Source organism: Oncorhynchus nerka, linkage group LG4 (assembly GCF_034236695.1).
Source record: "Oncorhynchus nerka isolate Pitt River linkage group LG4, Oner_Uvic_2.0, whole genome shotgun sequence".
NCBI classification, from domain to species: Eukaryota; Metazoa; Chordata; class Actinopteri; order Salmoniformes; family Salmonidae; genus Oncorhynchus; species Oncorhynchus nerka.
In genome coordinates, this window is record NC_088399.1 from 16519644 (window position 1) to 16544155 (window position 24512).

General features: G+C 42.5%; 1 protein-coding gene across 2 annotated transcripts; it reads right to left on the reverse strand.

Moving 5' to 3' along the window:
- Positions 1 to 715: 715 nt before the first annotated feature.
- zer1 (zyg-11 related, cell cycle regulator) lies at positions 716 to 24481 on the reverse strand. Of its 2 annotated transcripts, none has more exons than XM_029647846.2 (16): positions 24363 to 24481; positions 23263 to 23601; positions 22774 to 22924; positions 17634 to 18091; positions 17106 to 17273; positions 16828 to 16942; positions 16438 to 16584; positions 16011 to 16184; positions 10214 to 10429; positions 8886 to 8927; positions 8454 to 8573; positions 8184 to 8299; positions 7678 to 7866; positions 7333 to 7430; positions 6924 to 7026; positions 716 to 4163 (listed from the first exon to the last, which is right to left on the reverse strand). In XM_029647846.2, the coding sequence occupies exons 2-16, from the start codon at positions 23427 to 23429 to the stop codon at positions 4106 to 4108; spliced, it is 2322 nt and encodes a 773-aa protein (XP_029503706.1). In that variant the 5' UTR covers positions 23430 to 23601; positions 24363 to 24481; the 3' UTR covers positions 716 to 4105. The 2 variants fall into 2 exon arrangements, with proteins under 2 accessions (XP_029503706.1, XP_029503712.1); XM_029647852.2 differs by having other exon boundaries at positions 23263 to 23604.
- Between the last annotated feature and the right edge of the window lie 31 nt (positions 24482 to 24512).

Below are 24512 nucleotides of genomic sequence, written 5' to 3' on the forward strand. Positions count from 1 at the left end.
GCGCAAGGGGACTAGCCTACAATATAGGCAGTTTGGAACGCAACCACCATTATTGCGCTACAAATGTCAGAAGAACATTGTTTCAGATAATGCAACAACTTAAATTTGTCATCTACAAGTCATTAAAATGTTCTGGTAATGACAGCCATTTTTTTATTTTTTACATCAGATGAATAACCTTATCAAGAGACATTAGGGCAGCCTATTGGTTAGAGCGTTGTGCCAGTAACGGAAAGGTTGCGAGATCGAAACCCCGAGCTGACAAGGTAAAAATATGTCGTTCTGCCCCTGAACAAGGCAGTTAACCCACTGCTCCTAGGCCGTCACTGTAAATAATAATTTTCTTAACTGACTTGCCTAGTCAAAAACAACGTTTAAACAAGGTTAATACATCCACACACAGGGCCAGCACAAAAATGTGCATCAACCAAGGGGTACTTTTATATCATTGACATCTCAAACAGCCTGGTTTTCCTCCTCAATTGAATTGCACCCTATGGCCGGGATTCAATCCGATCAGCAGTAAATCTGCGTTAAAGCACGCTGGTCATGTAAAGGTAATTTCAGATTGAGCCAACATATGCAACGTTTACCTTGAATGCAGTCTCCCTGAATGTGGTAACATTACCTTTAAAAGTTTCATAGCCAACCATGCACAATCTGATTTAATCCAGGCCCAGTCTACTATAGACAAAGACAAAGGAGAAACACAATATAACCACTCCAACTTTATTTTTTATTAATCTGAGATGAAGGGAATAAAATCTAGAATTGATGGTGCTATTGAAAGAAAATCAAACTGTGTGAGAATTATGCACATTTTGACCGTAGGTTTCACTTGACACCTCTGTAATATATATTGTTATGGGCATGATATAACAGATATGAAGTCATAAAATCTGACTGTAGTTTATGAAAAATAAGTTGACAGTCATGATTAGCTGGGAATTGACTACCTTACCTATAGAGGAGTTTGTGTCAGATGACATGACTGTTAATGAGATATTTAGGCCTATATTTTATAGGCCTAATATTAATATCACTATTATTATGAAGAGGCATATCTCTTCTGGAGACTTAGAACAGAGATGTCAAATAAGTGTTACCTACATTTCTTCAGATGCTCTACAATTTACAACTGATTAGTGACATTTAAAAAAAAAACTTATGTAATATGTTCATTTAGTGCTAAAGAGCTGATGCTGCAGCCTAAAAGACCTACATAAATCAACCCATCCTCCCTTTGGTGCTATGTAACTCTGCCCATTGATTGAATATTAGAGATTCCAACATCAGTAAACTTACTACGAAGTGAGGTTTCTAACAGTATAATATATTTTCATTTTCTATAGGCCTTGCCCATTCTGGCCTCCCATTTGAAAATAAGCTCCCACCATAATTGTGAAAGAATAGTATAAATATAGTTGAACCAGGCATACAAATACAGAATCACATAAAAAAGGCTTTTAAGACAATGTACATGAAAAGGTGAATTCATTAATTTGATATCTAATGGTTCAGAAGGAAAAGTCCATGACTGAACATGTTGGGCCTTCATGTGAAATGTAATAATTATAATACCACTAGTCAGGGGCGCAACTTTGGTTTTCAAAGCACAATGTTTTCAAATAAAAAATCCAAAAGTTATCCAGTCAGTTAAACACTCTAAAAAGCCTACCCGACCGTTTGGAGGCGTCCGCATGGTCCTAAAGCACAGTTGCCTCGTTTGGTATCACATTCCAATGACAAAACTGGGGGTGTGAAAGTTGCGTCCCTGCCACTAGTGATCAATCAATGAACAGTCTGGTTTGGAAAGTTGTATTTTTTCTAATGACATTTAGATCGACTGACATCAAGTTTTGGACGGGGAAATGAGTGTACAGTTCTGACCAAACCAATGGATATTATCGCTTTTAAGATATATTCAAAAGGGAAGATTGTCAAAGTTGGACGTGTGAGGACAGATACTTGGTGCATGCTGTGTGTTTCCATATCATGGCATTGGTTTCTTGAATTAATGTTGCGCGAACATGCTAGTGTCTGGAGACCAAGTGTACCACTACATCACTTGACTACCTTTGTATCCAAACCATGTGCAAATGTTAGGCCAAATATGTTTTACATGGCAACTAACTCTATTGAAATAAGTAACAGGTTTTCCTAAATGTGTTAAATCAAAATATATGAAATTAGACTTTGTAGTTGAGGACATTGTATCCATATACTCCATACTGTTCAGAAATCAAATTCTAATGCAAATATGACCCATGAGATTAATTACAATTTACACATGACAGACAAAATCAAATCATGTTTTTTCAAATCCACCTTCAAACGTTCCTTAAAATGTAAGAACATGGGCATATTTTTAGATTCCAAAAACCCTAACAGTAGTCCTCCCTGGTTTGTTTCTCATTTGGCTTCTTCACAGGTTATATATAGGTCACTGCCAAAATAAAGGAAACACCAACATTTGTCTTAAAGGCCCAGTGCACTCTAAAACATGATTGACCTGTATTATACACATATTTCCACACTATGAGGTTGGAATAATACTGTGAAATTGTGAAAATAATGCCCATTAAGAGCTGTTTGAAAAGAACACCAGTTTTGGTGGGATGGAGTTTTGGCCTTCCATGGTAACATCACCATGCAGTAAATGAGTTAAAGAAATTAGAAATAGTTCAAGAAATGATTTTATATTCAAATAAAAACAGCTGCATTGGAGAAATCCCAAAATCTGGTGTTTTGTTGATTGTGGTGGAAAACTCAGTCTCAGGCGCCGCTCCAGAATCTCCCATAAGTGTTCAATTGGGTTGAGATCTGGTGACCGAGACAGCTATGGCATATGGCTTACATTGTTTTCATGCCCATCAAACCATTGTGACCACTCATGTGTGTGTGTGTGTGTGGCTGGGGGCATTGTCATCCTGGAAGAGTCCACTCCCATCAGGATATAAATTATTCACCATAGGTTGAAGGTGATCACTCAGAATGGCTGTGTATATATTTTTGCCGTTTACCTTTCCCTCTAAAGGGTTGAGAGGACCTAAGCCATGTCAGGAAAATGCACCCCACACCATAAGAGCCATCAAAACTCTAATTTACTCAAGTGCTTTCTTTATTTTGGCAGTTACCTGTATGTAAAGAATTGGGAACCAAGCCTAGATGTACAGATTAAATCATAGGAGTGTTTATAATCATATAGCATAAAAACAGACAGACCAAAAACAAAGATGGGACTGACAACTCCAAATATCTACAACGAAAAACTAAATAAAGTCCTTCACCATGCCACAGGATCTAGGAAGACTTCTGCCGGGGTCATCGTCATGGTTACAGTCCACGGTTACGCTCTCAATCAGTATGGGATGTAGAGGCCTCCACAGACATAGCAACTTCACTGCGCAATAACAACTGTCCACAGATCAGTGCTGCATGGGATAAAACTAACCACCTTCCACATCTCATGGCGTCATCCATTTAGAATTTCTGTGTCAGAAATCGCTGAGAGGACCAAGGAATCTTGGAAGGATCATGATGGGCATAATGGAGCTCTCTGATGACGCTGTGTTGGAAACTCAGCTTATATAATGGAGGGCCTCTCACTAGACCCAATAGAACAGACTAAGGGGAGAGAAAGACAATAATAACCTCCGTTTTGTTTACAAAGAGGCAAACATCTCCCCAGTGTTTTGAACCTTATTATAAACACATGCACGCACATACGTCCTTTCATACACACTCATACACACGCACTCTAGCATGCTCACACTCAGACAAGGACAAGCACGCACACAAAAAAGCAAAACAAACCAATAAGAGAACACAAATCCATTATACAAATGATGCTTATCATGTGCAACACAAATAAAACACACCAACTCCGTGCACCATATCTCAACCTCCTAATAGTGTCGCATAACAAGGTTCTGTCCAGAAAGGCTGGCCGAGAGGCAAAAAACTGTTGCTCTGCTCTACAGTAAATCGATGCACACAACTGACCCTTGTGGTGAGAAGATAGTAAACAATGGTTCCTATGAAGTTGCCTTTTTGTTTGTATAGCGGTGTTGCTCCCCTGACGTCGACCTCTGCTGATCGTTGTCTACCTCGCCGTTTCCATTGGGTCTTCTTTGAAATTCTCACACTGCTCCATCACTTTCCTGAAACAGAAGAAGGGAGGCATCAGAATGTATTTAATTCACCCGGTTTGGGCTCCATTCTAATTCAAGTCAATAGATAAATTAAGGGGAGGGGGATTAGGGCAGTCCTCAATTTATTAACTACATTTCAATTCATTGGACTTTGGGACTGAAGAAACTTCTGGTGGCATGTCTTGTGGTGTATCCATGGGTGTCTAAGCTGTGTGCTAGTCGCTTAGACAGCTCAGTGCATTCAACATGTCAATACCTCTCACAAATGCAAGTAGTGCTGAAGTCAATCTCTCCTCTACTTTGAGCCAGGAGAGATTAACATGCATATTATTAATGTTTGCTCTCTGTGTACATCCAAGGGCCAGCCGTGCTGCCCTGTTCTGAGCCAATTTTCCTAAGTCCCTCTGTGGCACCTGACCACAAGGCTGAACAGTAGTCCAGGTGCAACAAAACTAGGGCCCGTAGGACCTGCCTTGTTGATAGTGTTGTTAAGGCAGAGCAGCGCTTCATTAGGTTTTTACCATGGCAGTTTACAATCCAAGGTTACCCCAAGCAGTTCAGTCACCTCAATTTCCACATGATTTATTGCAAGATTTAGTTGATGTTCACGGTCTAGTAAATGATTTGTCCCACATACAATGCTTTTAGTTTTTGAAATATTTAGGACTAAATTATTCCTTGCCCCGCATACTGAAATGAACTACAGCTCTTTGTTAAGTGTTGCAGTCATTTCAGTTGCTGTAGTAGCTGACGTGTATAGTGCCGAGTCATCCACACACATAGACGCATGTGGTTAGTAAAGATTGAAAAAAGGGGCATAGACAGCTGCCCTGGGGATTCCTGATTCTACCTGGATTATGTTAGAGGCTTCCATTAAAGAACACCCTCTGTGTTCTGTTAGACAAGTAACTCTTTATCCACAATATAGCAGGGAGTGTAAAGTCCTAACACATACGTTTTTCCACCAGCAGACTACGATCGATAATGTCAAAAGCTGCACTTAAGTCTAACAAAACAGCCCCCAATCTTTTTATCATAAATTTCTCACAGCCAATCATCAGTCATTTGTGTAAGTGCTGTACTTGTTGAATGTCCTTCCCTATAAGCATGCCAAAAAAGTCTGTCAATTTGTTTACTGTAAAATAGCATTGTATCTGGTCAAACACAATTTCCCCCAAAACTTTACTAAGGGTTGGTAACAGGCTGATTGGTCATCTATTTGAGCCAATAAAGGGGGCTTTACTATTCTTATGTAGCGGAGTGACATTTGCTTCCCTCCAGGCCTGATAGCACATACTTTCCAGTAGGCTTAAATTGAAGCCATGGCAAATAGTGGCAATATCATCAGCTATTATCCTCAGAAATGTTCAATCCAAGTTATCAGACCACCCTTTCACCTCTTCCACACTCACTTTATGGAATTTAAAATGACAATTCTTGTCTTTCATAATTTGGTTACATATACTTGGATGTTTGTTGCTGGCATGTCATGCCTAAATTTGCTAATCTTGCCAATGAAAAAAAACATTAAAGTAGTTGGCAATATCAGTTGGTGTTGTAATGAATGAAGCATCTGAATCAATGAATGACAGAGCTGAGTATGCCTTTTTTCCCAAAATTGAATTGAAGGTGCTCCAAAGCTTTATTTACTATCATTCTTTTTCATTTATCTTTGTTTCATAGAGTAGTTTCTTCTTTTTATTCAGTTTAGTGACATGATTTCTCAATTTGCAGAACGTTTGTCAATCGGTTGTGCAGCCAGACTTATTTGCTATTCCCTTTGCCTCATCCCTCTCAACCATACATTTAAAAAGAAATCTACACCAATCCAAGGAATTTAACCGTTTTAACAGTCATCTTCTTAATGGGTGCGTGCTTATTAGTAACTGGGATAAGCAATTTCATAAATGTGTCAAGTGCAATGTCTGTTTGCTCCTCATTAAACACCACAGACCAACAAATATTCTTTCCATCAACAATATAGGAATCACTACAAAAATTATTGTATGACCTCTTATACACTATATTAGGCCCAGCCTTTGGAACTTCCTAGATATGGCCACTATATTGTGATCACTACATCCGATGGATCTGGATACTGCTTTCAAGCATATTTCTGCATCATTAGTAAAGAAGTGATCAATTACATGATGATTTCATTCCTATGCTGTTTGTAACTACCCTGGTAGGTTGACTGATAACCTTAACCAGGTTGCAGGCACTGGTTACAGTTTGAAGCTTTTTCTTGAGTGGGCAGCTTGATGAAAGCCAGTCAATATCTAAATCACATACCGCTCTGTTGACATCACATACATTCAAGCATTTCACAAGTTATCCAGAAACTGACTGTTAGCACTTGGTGGTCTATAGCAGCTTCCCACAAGAATGGGCTTTAGGTGAGGCAGATGAACCTGTAATCATATTACTTCAACAGTATTTAACATGAGATCCTCTATAATCTTTACAGGAATGTGGTTCTGAATATAAAACAGCAACACCTCCACCACTGGCATTTCTGTATTTTCTACAAATGTTATAACCTTGTATTGCTACCACTGTATTAAAGGTATTGTCTAAGTGAGTTTCAGATAGATAGTCAGAATATGAATGTCATCTGTTACTAGCAAAGTTATTAATTTCATGAACCTTGTTCCTTAAGCTGCATAAGTTAACGTGGGCTATTTTGAGCACTTTTTTGGGATGATTGCTTATTTTCATTGCTTTACTGATCAGTTCAAAGGTTGGGTGGGTTAATAGGTCAGGTCATACCGTGCCATGTCCTTGGTCTCTTCGTGTGATGTCTGGAGCTCCAGCACCTTCTCCAAGAGAACGATCCCTCCTTCCTTGACCAGCAGAGGGCAGTACTTACTCGCTGAGGGATGAGAGGAAGAAAATAAGTGAGAATCATTTTTTACTAGAAAGCAGAGAGCTTTCCCTGATGAGCAACAAAGTGTGGGTAGTGGGGAGTATTCCCTTGAAAAACGATTACTCCAAAAGTGAATCCACAATTATGCTATAAATAATGCAACAATAAACATAAAATAAGTAACTGACCTCGGAAGTCTCTCAAATTGATACAATGTGGCAAAGACTGATCCCAACTATGACATCAATAAGCGAGTTTACCTGGCAACTTGCTGGTGTCTAAAGTGGGATTTGTCTTTGTATTGATACTCACGGTAGACTGACACCAGGTTGAAGAGTGCCCACGTGGCCCAATGCTGACTGACTGGGGCGATGCTCTGGGGCAGCAGGCGCAGGATAGGCTCAAAGGATCTGAAAAGAAAAAGGGGAGGGAGTGTCAATTCAGAAAATATGAGTTAATTCAAGTGTTCATTCAGAAAACATATACATGAAAAGTTAAATGCATTTGCATGTCTAAAAGGTTGCTTTACAAGTTCAGCTATATTTAAATCTTTCCCTGACAATCTACTTAAATCATTTTGTGATGATATATCCAATTGTAGTTGGGATCATTTGTAACTGTCTCCAGAGACTCATCTCCATTGAGGTCTCTGTTTACCTGTAGTTGATATTCCGGCGGGAGGTGACATCCCAGCTCTGGATAGCAGCCATCATCTTGTCCATGACCGTGTCCCTCAGCGGCTCCTCCATTCCCCATGCCTCTGGCCCATCAAACACGATGTGGGACAGCACCCCACACGCGTTATAGGACACCTCGATCCCATCCGCCTTGCTGTCGAGCAGGTCACTGTCACCACAGAACAGTCAGGAAAGCAGAATCCAGCTTTATTTATCCAGGTTAGTCTCAATTAAATAAAATCTCTATTGCAAGAGAGATCTGGGACCGTATGTATCAAGCATCTCAGAGTAGGAGTGCTGATCTAGGATCAGGTTCCCCCCTGTCCATGTAATCGTATTCACTGTGATCCAAAAGGCAAAATAGATCCTAAAATCAGCACTCCTACTCTGAGACGCTTGATACAAAAGGCCCCTGGTCCAAGATGGCAGTAGGATCAGTCAATACTGCATTTAACCATTCAATACAGACAATGTACATTCTCTTGCCTGAAGACAGAGATGAACTGTGGGGTGAGGAGTTGTGGCCGCAGAGCCCTCACTTCTGCCACATTACCCAGCAGCCCCAGCATGTTACGGTGGAGCTCCTGCTTGTCTGGAAACTCCTGAGAGGCAGTGGAGGACAAAAGGTGATACACAAGCAAGGCACTGCATGATGGGAGAAGGAATTGTATTTATTTAATTTCAGATGGAGTACATTGATTGTATGTTTTAACAAATCACTTGGTGGTTATGAAAAGGTGAGATGCCCTAGCTAACCTTCAGGCAGTCCAGGAAGAGGCTCATGCCCCTACAGTTGAGGAACATCTGACAGTTGTCTGGAGTCTCGTCAGTGATGTTCCACAGTGCGCTCCAGGAGAACTCCATTACCTGGTCACACTGTAGAAAGAGAAACAAAATTAAGTTGGCATATGTTTTTATCCAAAGTGATCTCTAGGTAGACTCATCAGTCAGTGCCATTCCAGACAGTACACTTGAATTGGCTTAACACATGCAATGTTTTCTTAAGGTTTGTATGTCAAAATACTATTAGGTCTGGAATGAGCTAAGAGCTATGCCTCATGACAATATGATTGTGATGTGGCTCAATCCAGTTCAGGTTCTGCGAGGTCATTTCAGACGAGATGTAGGAAAGAGTCTGCACTTGTGGAATGGTAGGGGTGTTAAAGAAAGAAACAAAACATGACTCACCATCCTGTCCTGTAGCTTTTTCTGTATTAGATTCAACATTGTCTGAAGAAAAAAAAGAAATAACCCAAGAGATAACTTCACAAAACACATCAATGACCTGTGTGTGTGTGTGTGTGTACGAATGCGCCAGGGTTTCCGTTAGCCGGTAATAGTAAGCTTTTGGCAGATATATATATATTTTTTAAATCAATAAAAATTGCCACTGGCCAATTGTCCAGGAGAAGAAAAAATCGCATTGCGAAATGCTGCTTTTTGGCCTCTTCAATGATGGAAATACCAGTCAATGTAGTGGAATTAGATTGCCGTATGTGTGCAGTATACTCATTATGCATCCTATTTATCACACAGATACAGAGCCTTTGAGCAGAAAATCTGTCAAACAGCGCGAGAGCTGCTGCTACAGCATCTCAAACAGCAAACATAGGCAACGGAAAGTAGGCTTAATCTGCGCTTCACACACATCACTTTGCAATGAGCCAAAGGCACAAGCCTAGTCATATTAGCAACCCATGCTAGTGGTTGCATATTAGAGCTCTTCTCTTTCTAAATTTCAAACGGACATTTTCATCTTTGTCACATGAACCCGTGTTTCACCGCTAATTGCATCATGGAACAAACATTCGCACGTAGCCTACTGCCTTATGCACATTGCTGCGTTTAGAATGTGAAGAATTAATAGTTAATCAACATTTTAAGCTAAACATTCTGATCTGGTGCATCAGACTTTTATGTAGCCTAGGCCTACTGGTTGTATGAATTTGGGATCTATCTTCCCGTCCCAGACTTTGTTTGGAATAGGCTATTTCTTTCTCGGTAAACTAGCCAATAGAATAGGTCAACTTTTCTGCTATAGGGGATAGCAGAATGACATAGGCTAGTGATTTTTCTGTTCGTTACTCATCTTGTCGGCTGAGGAAAAGTACACGTGGACAGTTAATCTAACATACTCAAAGTGCATATCAGAATTCGGTAAGAAGGACCGCACATCGATGTATCCTCAACTTGCATGTTCTGTGAATATGAATTACCATAATATAAATGTGATTTCTGTCATTCTGAGCACTGTGGGTGGCCGACTTAATCAGGTTACACACCCAACGCATATGGGTCCGGTAAATTAAAATGCTGCCAGTCAATGTCCGGCGCCACATTTTCCTTACAGAAACCCTGGAATGTGTGTAAGTGACAAGTGTACCAATTTGTATATAAGGTTATGGCTATCAATGTGAGTCTTCCCCATCTTGACAAAGCCCATCTTGTGTGCAATGTACAAGTGTGTGTTCGTTCGATTGTTTACCTATATCAAACAAAATAGCAGTCTCTCCTACCTTGACGAAGCCCATCTTGCCCACAGCTTCCTTGTGATGGTTGTCCACTTGGCAGACCAGGGCATTGCAGAGGTGCACAGCGATGCGCTGGATGGACTCGTCCTGCCGGGCCGGCTCCAGGATCTTCAGCAGCAGCAGGTTGACCCGGCCGTACTGGAACTCCAGCTCCTCGGGGATGCTGAAGTTACACAGTGTCAGGCAGCAGTTCCTCTGAACCTGGGGGGAGAAAGGGGGAGGTGAGAGACGAGGGGGGAGAGGAAATGTGAGTGAGGAATATGGTTTAAACAAGGGAAGAGGAAAGGGAGAATGTGAGTGAGGAATATGGTTTAAACTAGGGGTGTGCCGATCTGGCCATAATCGTATTCGAAAATTGACAGTTGATAGATCAGATGATACACTTGATCTGAAAAAAGCTTGTAAAATGCCTAAATAGAGATGAGTAATGTTTTAAATGCCAAAATAGAAGTTACAAATGTAGCTTACAGTCTCCCTTCACTTATATAGATCAAGAAAGCTGCAGATCAGGAGCAGCAGATGTGCGCGTGTTCTCAACTTGCAGCGGCGAGACGAGTTGTCACCAAGAACGAGCATCATGTTTTTTTTCCTAAAGTCACTCTACTTGTAAGACATTATACATATTGATAGCTTGCTAGCAAAGGTCCTCACCATTTGATTTAGTAGCAGACTAGCAGCAGGCAATACTCACCTAAATGTTGCGGATACAATAAAAAAAATTCTCCCCAATTTTGTGGTATCCAATTGTTAGTTGCAGTCTTGTCCCATTGCTGCAACTACCGTACGGGACTCGGGAGAGGCGAAGGTCAAGAGCCGTGTGTCCTCTGAAACACAACCCAGCCAAGTCGCACTGCTTCTTGACACCATGCCCGACACCATAACCCGGAAGCCAGCCACACTAATGTGTCAGAGGAAACACTGTACACCTGGCGATCGTGTCAGCGTGCACTGCGCCCGGCCCGATAGAGATGGCAGCTTGGCCATCCTTAGGAAACTGTGCAGTATCTATTTTTTTTATGTATTATTTCTTACATTGTTAGCCCATTGTAAACCTTAAGTGTTATTACATACAGCCGGGAAGAACTATTGGATATCAGAGAGATGTCAACATACCAGCACAACCAGCACTACGACCAAGAATACGACTTTCCCAACGCGGATCCTTTGTCTGTACCTCCCAGGGCATTTGAACTGATTCCAGAAGCCGACCCAAAACAATGCCGTTGGAGGAGAGGGGGCCGGAGCGGTCTTCTAGTGAGGCTTCGGATGCAAGCACACCACCCACCTCTTCAGAGTATATTACTCACTAATGCCCAGTCCCTAGTTAACCATGTTGACGAAATTAGGGCATGAGTTGCTTTCCAAAGAGTAACATACTCAGTTTCACGGAACATGGCTAGCTGGGGACATGCTGTCAGCAAAACAAAATAGATGATCGTGGACTTCAGGAAACAGCAGAGGGAGCACCCCTTTCAACCACTCCACAAATGTCTTGTTAACCAAATGTAGTTTTGGCAAGTCAGTTAGGACATCTACTTTGTGCCTGACAAGTCATTTTTCCAAAAATTGTTTACAGACAGATTTTTGTTTTCACTTATAATTCACTAATTCATTGACATCATGGGAAATTCAAAAGAAATCAGCCAAGACCTCATAAAAAAATATTGTAGACCTCCACAAGTCTGGTTCATCTTTGGGAGCAAACAATAGTTTGTAGAGAGTATAAACACCATGGGACCACGCAGCCGTCATACCGCTCAGGAAGGAGACACATTCTGTCTCCTCGAGATGAACGTACTTTGGTGTGAAAAGTGCAAATCAATCCCAGAACAGCAGCAAAGGACCATGTGAAGATGCTGGAGGAAACAGATACAAAAGTATCTATATCCACAGTAAAACGAGTCCTATATTGACATAACCTGAAAGGCCGCTCAGCAAGGAAGAAGCCACTGCTCCAAAACCGCCATAAACATACTAGACTACGGGTTGCAAGTGCACATGGGGACAAAGATCATACTTTTTGGAGAAATGTTCTCTGGTCTGATGAAACAAAAATATAATTGTTTGGCCATAATGACTATTGTTATGTTTGGAGGAAAAAAGGGGGAGGCTTGCAAGCCGAAGAACACCATCCCAACCGTGAAGCACAGAGGTGGCAGTATCATGTTGTGGGGGTGCTTTGCTGCAGGAGGGAACGGTGCACTTCACAAAATAGATGGCATCATGAGGCAGGAAAACTATGTAGATATATTGAAGCAACATCTCAAGGCATCAGTCAGGAAATTAAAGCTTGGTCGCTAATGGGTCTTCCAAATGGACAATGACCCCAAGCATACTTCCAAAGTTGTGGCAAAATGGCTTAAAGACAACAAAGTCAAGGTATTGGAGTGACCATCACAAACCCTGACCTCAATCCTATAGAAAAATTGTGGGCAGAACTGAAAAAGCGTGTGCGAGCAAGGAGGCCTACAAACCTGACTCAGTTACAACAGCTCTGTCAGGAGGAATGGGACAAGATTCACCCAACTTTTTGTGGGCTACCCAAGACAAGACGTTGGACCCAAGTTAAACAATTTAAAGGCAATGCTACCAAATACTAATTAAGTGTATGTAAACTTCTGACCCACTGGGAATGTGATGAAAGAAATAAAAGCTGAAATAAATAATTCTCTGTACTATTATTCTGACATTTCACATTCTTAAAATAAAGTGGTGATCCTAACTGACCTAAAACAGGGATTTTTTTACTAGGATTAAATGTCAGGAATTGTACAAAACAGTTTAAATGTATTTGGATAAGGTATATGTAAACTTCCGACTTCAACTGTATATTTGTAAATAACAGCTAGTACACGATATCTAAGGAAGTCTCAAGGTTTTGCTCGCCTGAAGTAGAGTATCTCATGATAAGCTGTAGACTACACTATCTACCTAAAGAGTTTATCTGTATTTTTTGTAGCCGTCGACATACCACCACAGACTGATGCTGGCACTAAGACCGCACTCAATGAGCTGTATTCCACCATAAGCAAACAGGAAAACACTCACCCAGAAGCGGCGCTCCTAGTGGCCAGGAACTTTAATGCAGGGAAACTTAAATCCGTCTTTCCAAATTTCTATCAGCATGTTATATGTGCAACCAGAGGGGGAAAAAAACTCCTGACCACCTTTAAGCCCCACACAAAGATACATACAAAGCTCTCCATAGCCTTCCTTTTGGCAAATCTGACCATAATGCTATCCTCCTGATTCCTGCTTACAAGCAAAAATTAAAACAGGAAGCACTAGTGACTCGATCAATAAAAAAGTGGTCAGATGAAGCAGATGTAAGCTACAGGACTGTTTTGCTAACACAGACTGGAATATGTTCTGGGATTCCTCAGATGGTATTGAGGAGTACATCACATCAGTCATTGACTTCATCAATAAGTGCATCGATGACGTCGTCCCCACAGTGACCGTACGTACATACCCCAACCAGAAGCCATGGATTACAGGCAACATCTGCACTGAGCTAAAGGCTAGAGCTGCCGCTTTCAATGAGTGGGACTATAACCCGGATGCTTATAAGAAGTCCCACTATGCCCTCAGATGAACCATCAACAGGCAAACCGTCAATACAGGACTAAGATTGAATCGTACTACACCGGCTCTGATGCTCGTCGGATGTTGGAGGGCTTTCAAACTATTACCGACTACAAAGAGAAGCACAGCGGTGAGTGACGAGTCCCAGTGACACGAGTCTACCAGAATAGCTAAACTACTTCTATGCTCGCTTCGAGGCAAATAACACTGAAATATGCATGATCACTCTCTCCGCAGCCGATGTGAGTAAGACCTTTAAACAGGTCAACATTCACAAGGCCGCAGGGCCAGACGGATTACCAGGACATGTACTGTGAGCATGCGCTGACCAACTGGCAAGTGTCTTCACTGACATTTTCAACCTCTCCCTGTCCGAGTCCGTAATACCAACATGTTTAAAGCAGACCACCATAGTGCCTGTGCCCAAGAACACTATGGTAACCTGCCTAAATGACTACTGACCCGTAGCACTCACGTCTGTAGCCATGAAGTGCTGTGAAAGGCTGGTCATGGCTCACATCAACACCATTATCCCAGAAACCCTAGACCCACTCCAATTTGCATACCACTAACAGATCCATAGATGATGCAATCTCTATTGCACTCCACACTGCCCTTTCCCATCTGGACAAAAATGAATATCTATGTGAAAATGCTATTCATTGACTACAGCTCAGCGTTCCAAAACCATAGAGTTCTCAAAGCTCATTAATAAGCTAAGGACCCTAGGACTAAAACACATCCCTCTGCAACTGAATCCTGGACTTCCTGACGGGCCACCCCCAGGTGGTAAGGGTAGGCAACTACACATCCGCCACGCTGATCCTCAACACGGAGGCCCATCAGGGGTGTGTGCTCAGTCCCCTCCTGTACTGGCTGTTCACTCATGACTGCATGGCCAGGCACGACTCCAACACCATCATTAAGTTTTCCGATGACGCAACAGTGGTAGGCCTGATCACTGAAAATGACGAGACAGCCTATAGGGAGGAGGTCAGAGACCTGGCCAGGTGGTGCCAGAATAACAACCAATCTCTCAACGTAACCAAGACTAAGGAGATTATTGTGGACTACAGGAAAAAGACAGAGCACGCCCCCATTCTCATCGACGGGGCTGTAGTGGAGCAGGTTGAGAGCTTCAAGTTCCTTGGAGTCCACATCACCAGCAAACTATCATGGTCCAAGCACACCAAGACAGTCGTTTAGAGGGCACGACAAAACCTATTCCCTCTCAGGAGACTGGAAAGATTTCAGTCCTCAGATCCTCAAAAGGTTCTACAGCTGCACCATCGAGAACATCCTGGCTGGTTGCATCACTGCCTGGTATGGCAACTGCTCAGTCTCTAACCGCAAGGCAATACAGAGGGTAGTGCGTTCGACCAAGTACATCACTGGGGCCAAGCTTCCTGCCATCCAGGACCTCTATACCAGGCGGTGTCAGAGGAAGACCCTAAAAATTGTCAAAGACTCCAGCCACCCTAGTCCTAGACTATTCTCTCTGCAACCGCATGGCAAGCGGTACCGAAGCGCCAAGTCTAGGTCCAAGAGGCTTCTAAACAGCTTCTACCCCCAAGCCATAAGACTGAACATCAAATCAAATGGCTACCCAGACTATTTGCATTGTCGTCGTCCCCCCCCCCTCTACGCTGCTGCTACTCTCTGTTATTCTCAATGCATAGTCACTTTAATAACTCTACCTAGATGTACATATTACCTCAATTACCTCGACTAACCAGTGCCCCCCGCTCATCGACTCTGTACCGGTACTGCTGCTCTTTAATTACTTGCTACTTTTATTTATATTTCAAATATATTTTTAGCTGCATTGTTGGTTAGGGGCTCGTAAGTAAGCATTTCACTGTAAGGTCTTCCTTCACCTGTTGTATTTGGCTAATAAAATTTGTGACTAATAAAATTTGATTTGGTGGTGCAGTGCCTGAGACCACTGTGCCACGCGGGAGGCGCATGGCAGCTGAAAATAACGTATTTTCCAATCACAGATAACAAAAAAAATACTCTGATCATAACCGTATCCAGAAAATTCCCCAAATCCTTTTTACAATACTCCTTTTGCCCGAGTACTCTGCACACCCCTATGATTAAACTCCTTCAGACTAATTTATACCAATCCAGTCCTTTTAAATTTGGGAAGGGAATTAACTTTGCAGTTTCACTCAGGGGAGAGGCTCGACTTTACCGTGACCTCCTGGTACTGCTCCATGCCGTTGAGCACCACCTGGATGACCTGCCGGCGTAGCCTCATGCTCTGGTCGCTGCGGTACTCAGTGTTGGTCAGGTAGAAGAGGGCCGCGCTGCCCGTCACCTGGACGCTCTTTTCGTACTTATGACACTTCAGTGCAGCAATCACCAGCTGGGGGGGGGGTCACAACAAGACAGCCAGGGGATAAACTGATAATGAACCCCTGAGAGGTAACTCTGTCAAATAGATGAAAGTACAGCTAGATGTTTTTCAAACTTTATTGGTGTCAGAAGTGGGATCCTACAGTATTAAAATGAAAGTGACTTAACTAAAGTAACTTTCCACTTTGATGTCAATCACCCTTTCTAAAGCATTCAAGGTTACATTCTCGAACACTTTCATTTAAATCAAAAAGGTCCCTAACCTGCAGTGCCCGCAGTAGCTGGCTACAGTGCTGTATCCTGGCGATGTCAAACAGCTGGTTGATTGCACGGTGGGCCAACTCCGGGCGGAACTCTGTGTAGGCCTCGATGGCATTCAGGACCTGGTCTTCATTCTTGGAGCCTGTGACCTAAACAGGGACACAATAGAAGTGAAGCATTAAGCACCACGACAACCAACACATACACACAGACACACACACGAGAGACATGAAAGCTACTGGGCGTGCAGGTTTTTGGTCTAACCCTATAATAACACAAGCCCAAGGACTTAATTAGTTGATTCATTTGATGTTCGTGATGGGCTGGGGCAAAAGCCTGCATGGCCAGTAGCTCTCCAGGACGGGAGTTGGAAACCCCTGGTCTAATTTCACCTTGTACGCAGGGATGTGCGTCACATTACAAAGAGTGGTGTTATAGAGCCCCAGAAACTGCAGAGGTCTCTTCAGCTCCTGGAAAGGGTAGATGCTGCTCTTGCAGGGCTCAATGCTGAAAGAAAGACAGAGAGAGAAAGAGAACACATGAGTCTGTAATATTTACATAACATGGGATACGTACACATATTTTTAGAAAGAGAGATTACATCAACCAGTCCTACTATTTACATTGTTTAGCAAGCAAGTCAGAACGTATATCATACACAAAGGCTCACCTTGGACGTCCCATGGCCTCCTCGAGGTGTGGGACTGTGCAGTTGTCCAACATGATGTGGCCTGAGATGTCCAACGACACCAGATTGACCAGGCCCTGCACGATGGCCGTCAGGATCTTACGGGTCATTTTGAACTTGGAGGTGCGCTCTCGGGAGATATCCAGGTGCCTTGGGAACACAAAGAGAGAAGGGTACAGACCATTTTACAAGCCTACTGCACAAAGAGTGATGTTTATTTAATTTAGAGAATTCAAGTTGACAAGTTGAGTTATTAACTGAGTTATTAACAGATCAACAGTTCTTGATCAATTATTGCACAAAACGGTACATCTGTAATTATCACCTAGGCATGGTCTACTGGACTGAAAACAATTACACACACAGTATCGGGTAGCATATCTTTAACTCTCAAGTTCCTAAATAAAGCAAATTCTGATGGTTATTCCAGAAACAAGGGCCTCGAAAGAGAAACCAGTTTACTTTAACCAGTTACTGTACCAAGATTATACCCTGCACCTCACAGCTCACCTGAGGTGTCCCAGCTCCACCACTGTGTTGACCAGCTCCTCAGACAGGTCCACGTTGTAGAGCACCAGCGAGGCCAGCCTCTCCTTCCACTGGGCCAGGAAGGCAGCCCTGGGCAGCTGCACCCCGGACAGGTCCAGAGAGGTGAGGGCTGGCAGGGGCTTGAGCAGGGCCTCGGGGTCCACCTCCTCAGGCAGACCCCCCAGGTTGAGCAGCCGCAGCCGGTTGAAGCCCTGGAAGCTGAAGTCTGTGTCCAGCGCCTGTCTGGAGGCAGGCCGCTGCTGCTCCTCTTCCTCCTCGTCGTCCTCATTGCACGCCAGCGGGGCGCCACCCTTGCGGTAGAAGATGTGGCTGCAGCCGAACAGGCTGAGGGAGACTAGGGTCTGGCGGAAGCTGGCCAGAGTCTTTAGGCTGCGTGCTGATAGGCTGTTGCAGTAGGTGAGGTGAAGCTCTATCAAGTCCTGGGTGAATTGTCAGTTCAAATCAAACATGTTGAATGTCAGTTTCATTGTTTAGCCTATGTGGTACTGACCTTGTATTTAGCGGATATTCTTGTGTGTTTTTTTTATCTGACCTAGTATTGAGTCTGTGCTCTTAAGTGATGCTATTCTGGACTTTCTATTTCTTAACCTTTGATACTGAACATTGCTGAGGAAGAGCTTGCTAATCAGCATTTCACTGCACTGTTTACACCTGCTGTATGCTGTGCACGTGACAAATAAACTCTGATTTGTTTCCCCGAATTGGTCATGCAGAAAGGCAAGTGATCCGTTTGGTAACACTTTACCTAAAGGTATAATACTTTAACATATAATAACATATAATAACTGTATCTTGGTACAGATACCATGCCACTTATTGTAAGCATTTATGTGCCTTTATAATGCCATATAATTCAGCAATAAGGCCCAATGGGGTGTGGTATATGGCCAATATACCACAGCCAAGAGCTGTTCTTACAGATGACACCACGAGAAGTGATAGGACACAGGCCTTAGCAATGGTATATTGGCCATATATTACAAACACCGGAGGTGCATTATTGCTATTATAAACTGGATACCAACATAAAAATAAATGTTTTCTAATACAGATGATATATGGTCTGATATACTATGGCTTTCAGTCAATCAGCATTCAGGGCTCGAACCACCCAGTTTATAATAAGGCTTATAATGTTATCTATGTAGCAACATTAACTGACTCAAAATGGCTGTTTAGTCAGGATCATTCATATGAGATGAAATGAAAGCCTGTTTATGGGAGAGTATTAAAGGAGGAATGTAAGAGCCCTCTATCTCCTCCCCCAGGGCCAGTGTGCAGGACTAGATGGAACACATCCACAGACACACTGAACCGCTTCAATACTGGTGAAGGGCCAATTGACCTTTTAGAAGTACCTGTGAGTATGTGTGTGTGCAAGTGAGACACACACACAGCATTTAGCCTAGGCAGTGTGTGTGTGCCTGCCTTCTAAAAATGTTTTAAGTGAATAGCCCATATATGGCTTGAATACATGGCCATAACCCCTACTACTATATCCCCCTCCAAGATCTGAAAGCCGCGGTTTGGTTTCATAATAATAATTCTTATTGGCGGAAATACTACTATGCAGAAGAATGGGGGCAGTTTGAAATACTACTATGCAGAAGAATGGGGGCAGTTTGAAATACTACTATGCAGAAGAATGGGGGCAGTTTGAAATACTACTATGCAGAAGAATGGGGGTAGTTTGAAATACTACTATGCAGAAGAATGGGGGCAGTTTGAAATACTACTATGCCTATACAGAAGAATGGGGGCAGTTTGAAATACTACTATGCCTATACAGAAGACTGGGGGCAGTTTGAAATACTACTATGCCTATACAGAAGACTGGGGGTAGTTTGAAATACTACTATACCTATACAGAAGACTGGGGGCAGTTTGAAATACTACTATGCCTATATACAGAAGAATGGGGGCAGTTTGAAATACTACTATGCCTATACAGAAGAATGGGGGCAGTTTGAAATACTACTATGCCTATACAGAAGACTGGGGGCAGTTTGAAATACTACTATGCCTATACAGAAGAATGGGGGCAGTTTGAAAAATTTACAGTGCCTTCTGAAAGTATTCAGACCCCTTGACCTTTTCCACAGTTTGTTAAGTTACATCCTTATTCTAAAATGGGTTAAATAAATACAAATTCTCTCAGCAACCTACACACAATACCCCATAATGACAAAGCAAAAATAGGTTCAGAAATGTTGCCTAATTTATCAAAATATTATTAAAAACAGAAGTACCTTATTTACATAACTATTCAGACACTTTGCTATGAAACTCAAAATTGAGCTCAGGTGCATCCTGTTTCTATTGATCATCCTTAAGATGTTTCTACAACTTGATTGGAGTCCACCTGTGGTAAATTCAATTGATTGGACATGATTTGGAAAGGCACACACCTGTCTATATAAGGTCCCACAGTTGATAGCGCATGTTAAAGCTTGAACCAAGCCGTGAGGTCAAAGGAATTATCCGTAGAGCTCCCAGACAGGATTGTGTCGAGGCACAGATCTGGGGAAGGGTACCAAAATATTTCTGCAGCATTGAAGGTCCCCAAGAATACAGTGGCCTCCATCATTCTTAAATGGAATAAGTTTGGAACCACCAAAACTCTTCCTAAAGTTGTCCGCCCGGCCAAACTGAGCAATTGGGGGAGAAGGGCCTTGGTCAGGGACCAAGAACCCAATGGTAACTCTGATATAGGTCTAGAGATCCTCTGCGGAGATGGGAGAACCTTCCAGAAGGACACTCCATCTCTGCAGCACTCCACCAATCAGGCCTTTATGGTAGAGGGGCCAGACGGAAGCCACTCCTCAGTAAAAAGGCACACGACAGCTCGCTTGGAGTTTGCCAAAAGGCACCTAAAGAATCTCAGACCAGATTTTCTGGTCTGATGAAACCAAGATTGAACTCATTGGACTGAATGCCAAGCGTCACTTCTAGAGAAACTTGGCACCATCCCTATGGTGAAGCAGGGCAGCACCATGCTGTGGGGATGTTTTTCAGCAGCAGGGACTGGGAAACTAGTCAGGATTGAGAGAAAGTTGAACAGAGCAAAGTACAGAGAGATCCTTGATGAAAACCTGATCCAGAGCGCTCAGGACTTCAGACTGGGGCAAAGGTTCACCTTCCAACAGGACAATGACCCTAAGCACACAACCAAGACACTGCAGGAGAGGCTTCGGGACAAGTCTCTAAATGTCCTTGAGTGGCCCAGCCAGAGTCCGGACTTGACCCCGACCAAAAATCTCTGGAGAGACCTGAAAAGAGCTGTGCAGCGACACTCCCCATCCAACCTGACAGAGCTTGAGAGGATCTGCAGAGAAGAATGGGAGAAACTCCCCAAATACAGGTGTGCCAGGCTTGTACCATTATACCCACCTGCCAAAGGTGCTTCAAGTACTGAGTAAAGGGGTCTGAATACTTATGTAATGTGATATTTCCATTTTTTTATATTTAATGAATTAGCAAAAATGTCTAAAACTGTTTTTGCTTTGTCATTATGGGGTATTGTGTATAGATTGATGAAGAAAAAAACTATTTAATACATTTTAGAATAAGGCTTTAACTTAACAAAATGTGGAAAAAGTCAAGCAGTCTGAATACTTTCCTAAGGCACTGATTGGAGCTAAGTTATGTGATGCATTCCTCTGGTGGGGTATACGAGGCAGACACCTGTGGTATCAATGATTAATTCTGGCCATACAATAGTGACACGAACAAGCATGAGGCGGTTTGTGACCCAAGATCTTTCCCTTGCCCATCCCCTCATAGTTAACTTCTGCAGTGGAAACTCACTAGTCCATTAGTCTATGTTAACACCTATTGCTGAACTACCCAATAAAGTCCACATTGTCAAGGAATTAGCCTACAGGGTTGTTGTTGTCCTTTATCAAGGTCTTCCTGGCCATTACAGAGGATGAATAGGCCTTCACATCAAACTGTATTACTATGTATACTGAAGTTAAAAAAATAATTCAACATGTAAAGTGTTGGGCCCATGTTTCATGAGCTGAAATAAAAGATAGCATAAATGATCCATACGCACAAAAAGCTTATTTCTCTCAAATTGTGCACAAATTTGTTAACATCCCTGTTAATGAGGATTTATCCTTTGCCAAGATAATCCATCCACCTGACAGGTGTGGCATATGAAGAAGCTGATTAAACCACATGGTCATTACATAGGTGCACCTTGTGCCGGGGGGGGGGGGCAATAAAGGCCACTCTAAAATGTGCAGTTTTGTCACACAACACAATGGCACAGATGTCTCATGTTGCTGGAGAGTGCAATTCACATGCTGACTGCAGGAATGTCCACCAGAGCTGTTGCCAGAGAATTTAATGTTCACTTCTATACCATAAGCTGCCTTCAACGTAGTTGCAAAATGCATCCTACAGGTATGATTTCTGTATTTTGAAAGATATATACCTTAAACTTGATTTCTGACAAATACAACATTTTGGGACGGTCAACAATGGACTAATGAAACATACTAAAAAATAGTTTTCCTTTATTTACACTTTTTTGTGTCAGTGCATCTGGATGTGGTATTGGTCCTGATTTGAAAGGAGGTATTGTCCTGAATAGAGAGGAGGTATAATCATGGCTTATATCTATAGAGGTTAGCTTGGGCCTAAGGTGCTTGGAGAAACCATTCCAACGCCTTCCATGTTGTTTGTGGGACTTTATGTCCTCCAGAAGAAAAAACTGCCGGCCCACCTATTTCTTGCAGGAAAAACACAAGCAAGAAGGCAGCAGGGGCACTCATGAGACTTCAAGTGATGGTGAAAACATTAATAAATCCCATCAGTGCCCCAGCTGCCTTTTCTGCCTGTGTTTTTGCTGTATGGCATTTTAGGGCACTCAGTCTACCTATAGCTTGGTCTCGGATCTGTTTGTACTGTATAGCCAACTTATATGGTCCATGTGGGCTATACCATAGATATTGTATTAAATTACTAGAGGGGCTGGGTCATAAACCCTCAATGTTCCAGAAGGTTCAAGTCCATTTTAGTATTCTAATTCCTAATTCTATGGGCTATACAGCACAAAGAGATCTGGGATCAGACCATCTCCACTATGTCCCACCTGTTTCCCAATGGCCTCCAGGTCCCTGTCCCGCACAAGGTCCTCCCTCAGCTGCACCCTGGTGAGCCTGGTGCTGCGCGGGTCCGAGAACAGCTGGAAGAAGCCGTCCTGCGGCTCAAAGTTACTGTCCGAATGTACCAGCTCCATGTATCTGTGAAGATGGTAACATAAAAAAGCAGAGAAATCACCATTTAAGACATAAGATCAAATTGATCATTTGTCAGAACAAACTATGGTTGGCATTTTCATTTCAATTTGATTTTTTTGCAAGATCCAAATCCAAGCTCACAGCTAATAAAGTGATTGATCACAAAATCACCCCTCACACCTCATAAAACAATAGCAACATAATGTGAAACATGAGGTAAACCAACAAGAAAACCATTGTGTGAAAAATGGTGTTTAAACTACCCTGGTTACTTATTTACAAGCCACATGCTTAATTGACCATTAGGATTAGGACCTGTCCCAAATCCCAATTATACATACGTGTTGACCAGCTTGTCACAGATCTCACTGGGCAGGAAGACATCTGAGCGCAGGCAGAGCTTGTTCCCGTCTCCCAGGTAGCACATGGTCCTCCTCAGGTTCCTCAGGCAGAAGGCCGTGGACAGCGCCATGAGGCTGTCGGGGTTGTCCCCTGCTTTGGCCGCCATGTCGGATGCTGCTTCTCCCTTCCCCTCTGTTTGACAACAGGGCAAATCGGGTGGCCTCAGGAAGTGGGTGCTGGGATGCTCTCAAAGGGTAGGCATCGGGATACACGAGGTGGTCGCAGAAGAGGCAGAGTGCTCAAAACCTCCCTAATTTAGGGTTTAGGCATACAAGAAGCTGCTGGAGACAAAGTTATTATCATGAGTCATTAGTCTACTTGACATTGCTTTGATACACATCTACAATTATACTTCATATTTAGGGAAATGGCAATAGTATAATATGTCATAGCAGTTTGTCAGCTACGTGGCCAAACTAACTGCATTTAGGACTATAAGTCAAAATGGCAAAACATGTAATGACAGGTTTCACCTCCATGACATGAATTTGATGTCAATCAATTAGCAAAGAATGTTTGCGGAAGCAAGCTTAAATATTTATGTAACTAGTTTAGCGGCTTCTGAAACATTAGTTAGCTATTTGATTTAATGAATTAGTTAGCTAACTTGCTACTAACGTTAAACACAACGACACATTGATAAAGTACAAATGATTGTCAACTAGCCGCTAACTGTTGTTTTTGAGATAGCTAATTAGCTAGCCACGTTAGGTAGCTAGCTGAGTTATTACGAATTACAGATGCACTTTTTAGTGGTTAACTATAGGTAGCTAGATCAAAGGTGTAAAGTAGTAATGTATATTTACAGGGGAACTGTATGTATCATATATGTTAAGTGTAACCTGCAACCATGACAAATAGTTATTGTGCTAACTAACTACTGTAGCTACATCAAATCCATTGCTAGCTAGCTAAGCTAACGCTAGCACGTAGTTACTGTAGCTAGCCTGCTGGCGAATATATGTTTGGTGATCTAGCTAGCTATATACACGATTTGTCAACACTGCTCATTTGCACGGTTTATCGAACACTATCATACCTTAGCTTTGCACACGGATAGTTCATTGGTTGATTGAATTAATTTATATTTTTTGAATCATTTACGTTCTCTTCTGTTTTTCGTGTTGGCCCGTGTCAACAAAACAACCTCCCTTTCCGGTTCATGTGTTGCAATTAATTGCTTCATGGG

Excerpts from the sequence above, each read along its gene's own strand:
- zer1 (XM_029647846.2), bottom strand. The coding sequence starts at position 23,429 with ATGGCGGCCAAAGCAGGGGACAACCCCGACAGCCTCATGGCGCTGTCC. Across the intron at positions 7,867-8,183 it reads CAGTTCATCTCTGTCTTCAG|TGACCTGCTCGACAGCAAGG; the intron begins GCAAGAGAATGT and ends CTGTGGTGACAG. Across the intron at positions 7,027-7,332 it reads CAACCTGGTGTCAGTCTACC|CGAGTAAGTACTGCCCTCTG; the intron begins GTGAGTATCAAT and ends CTCATCCCTCAG.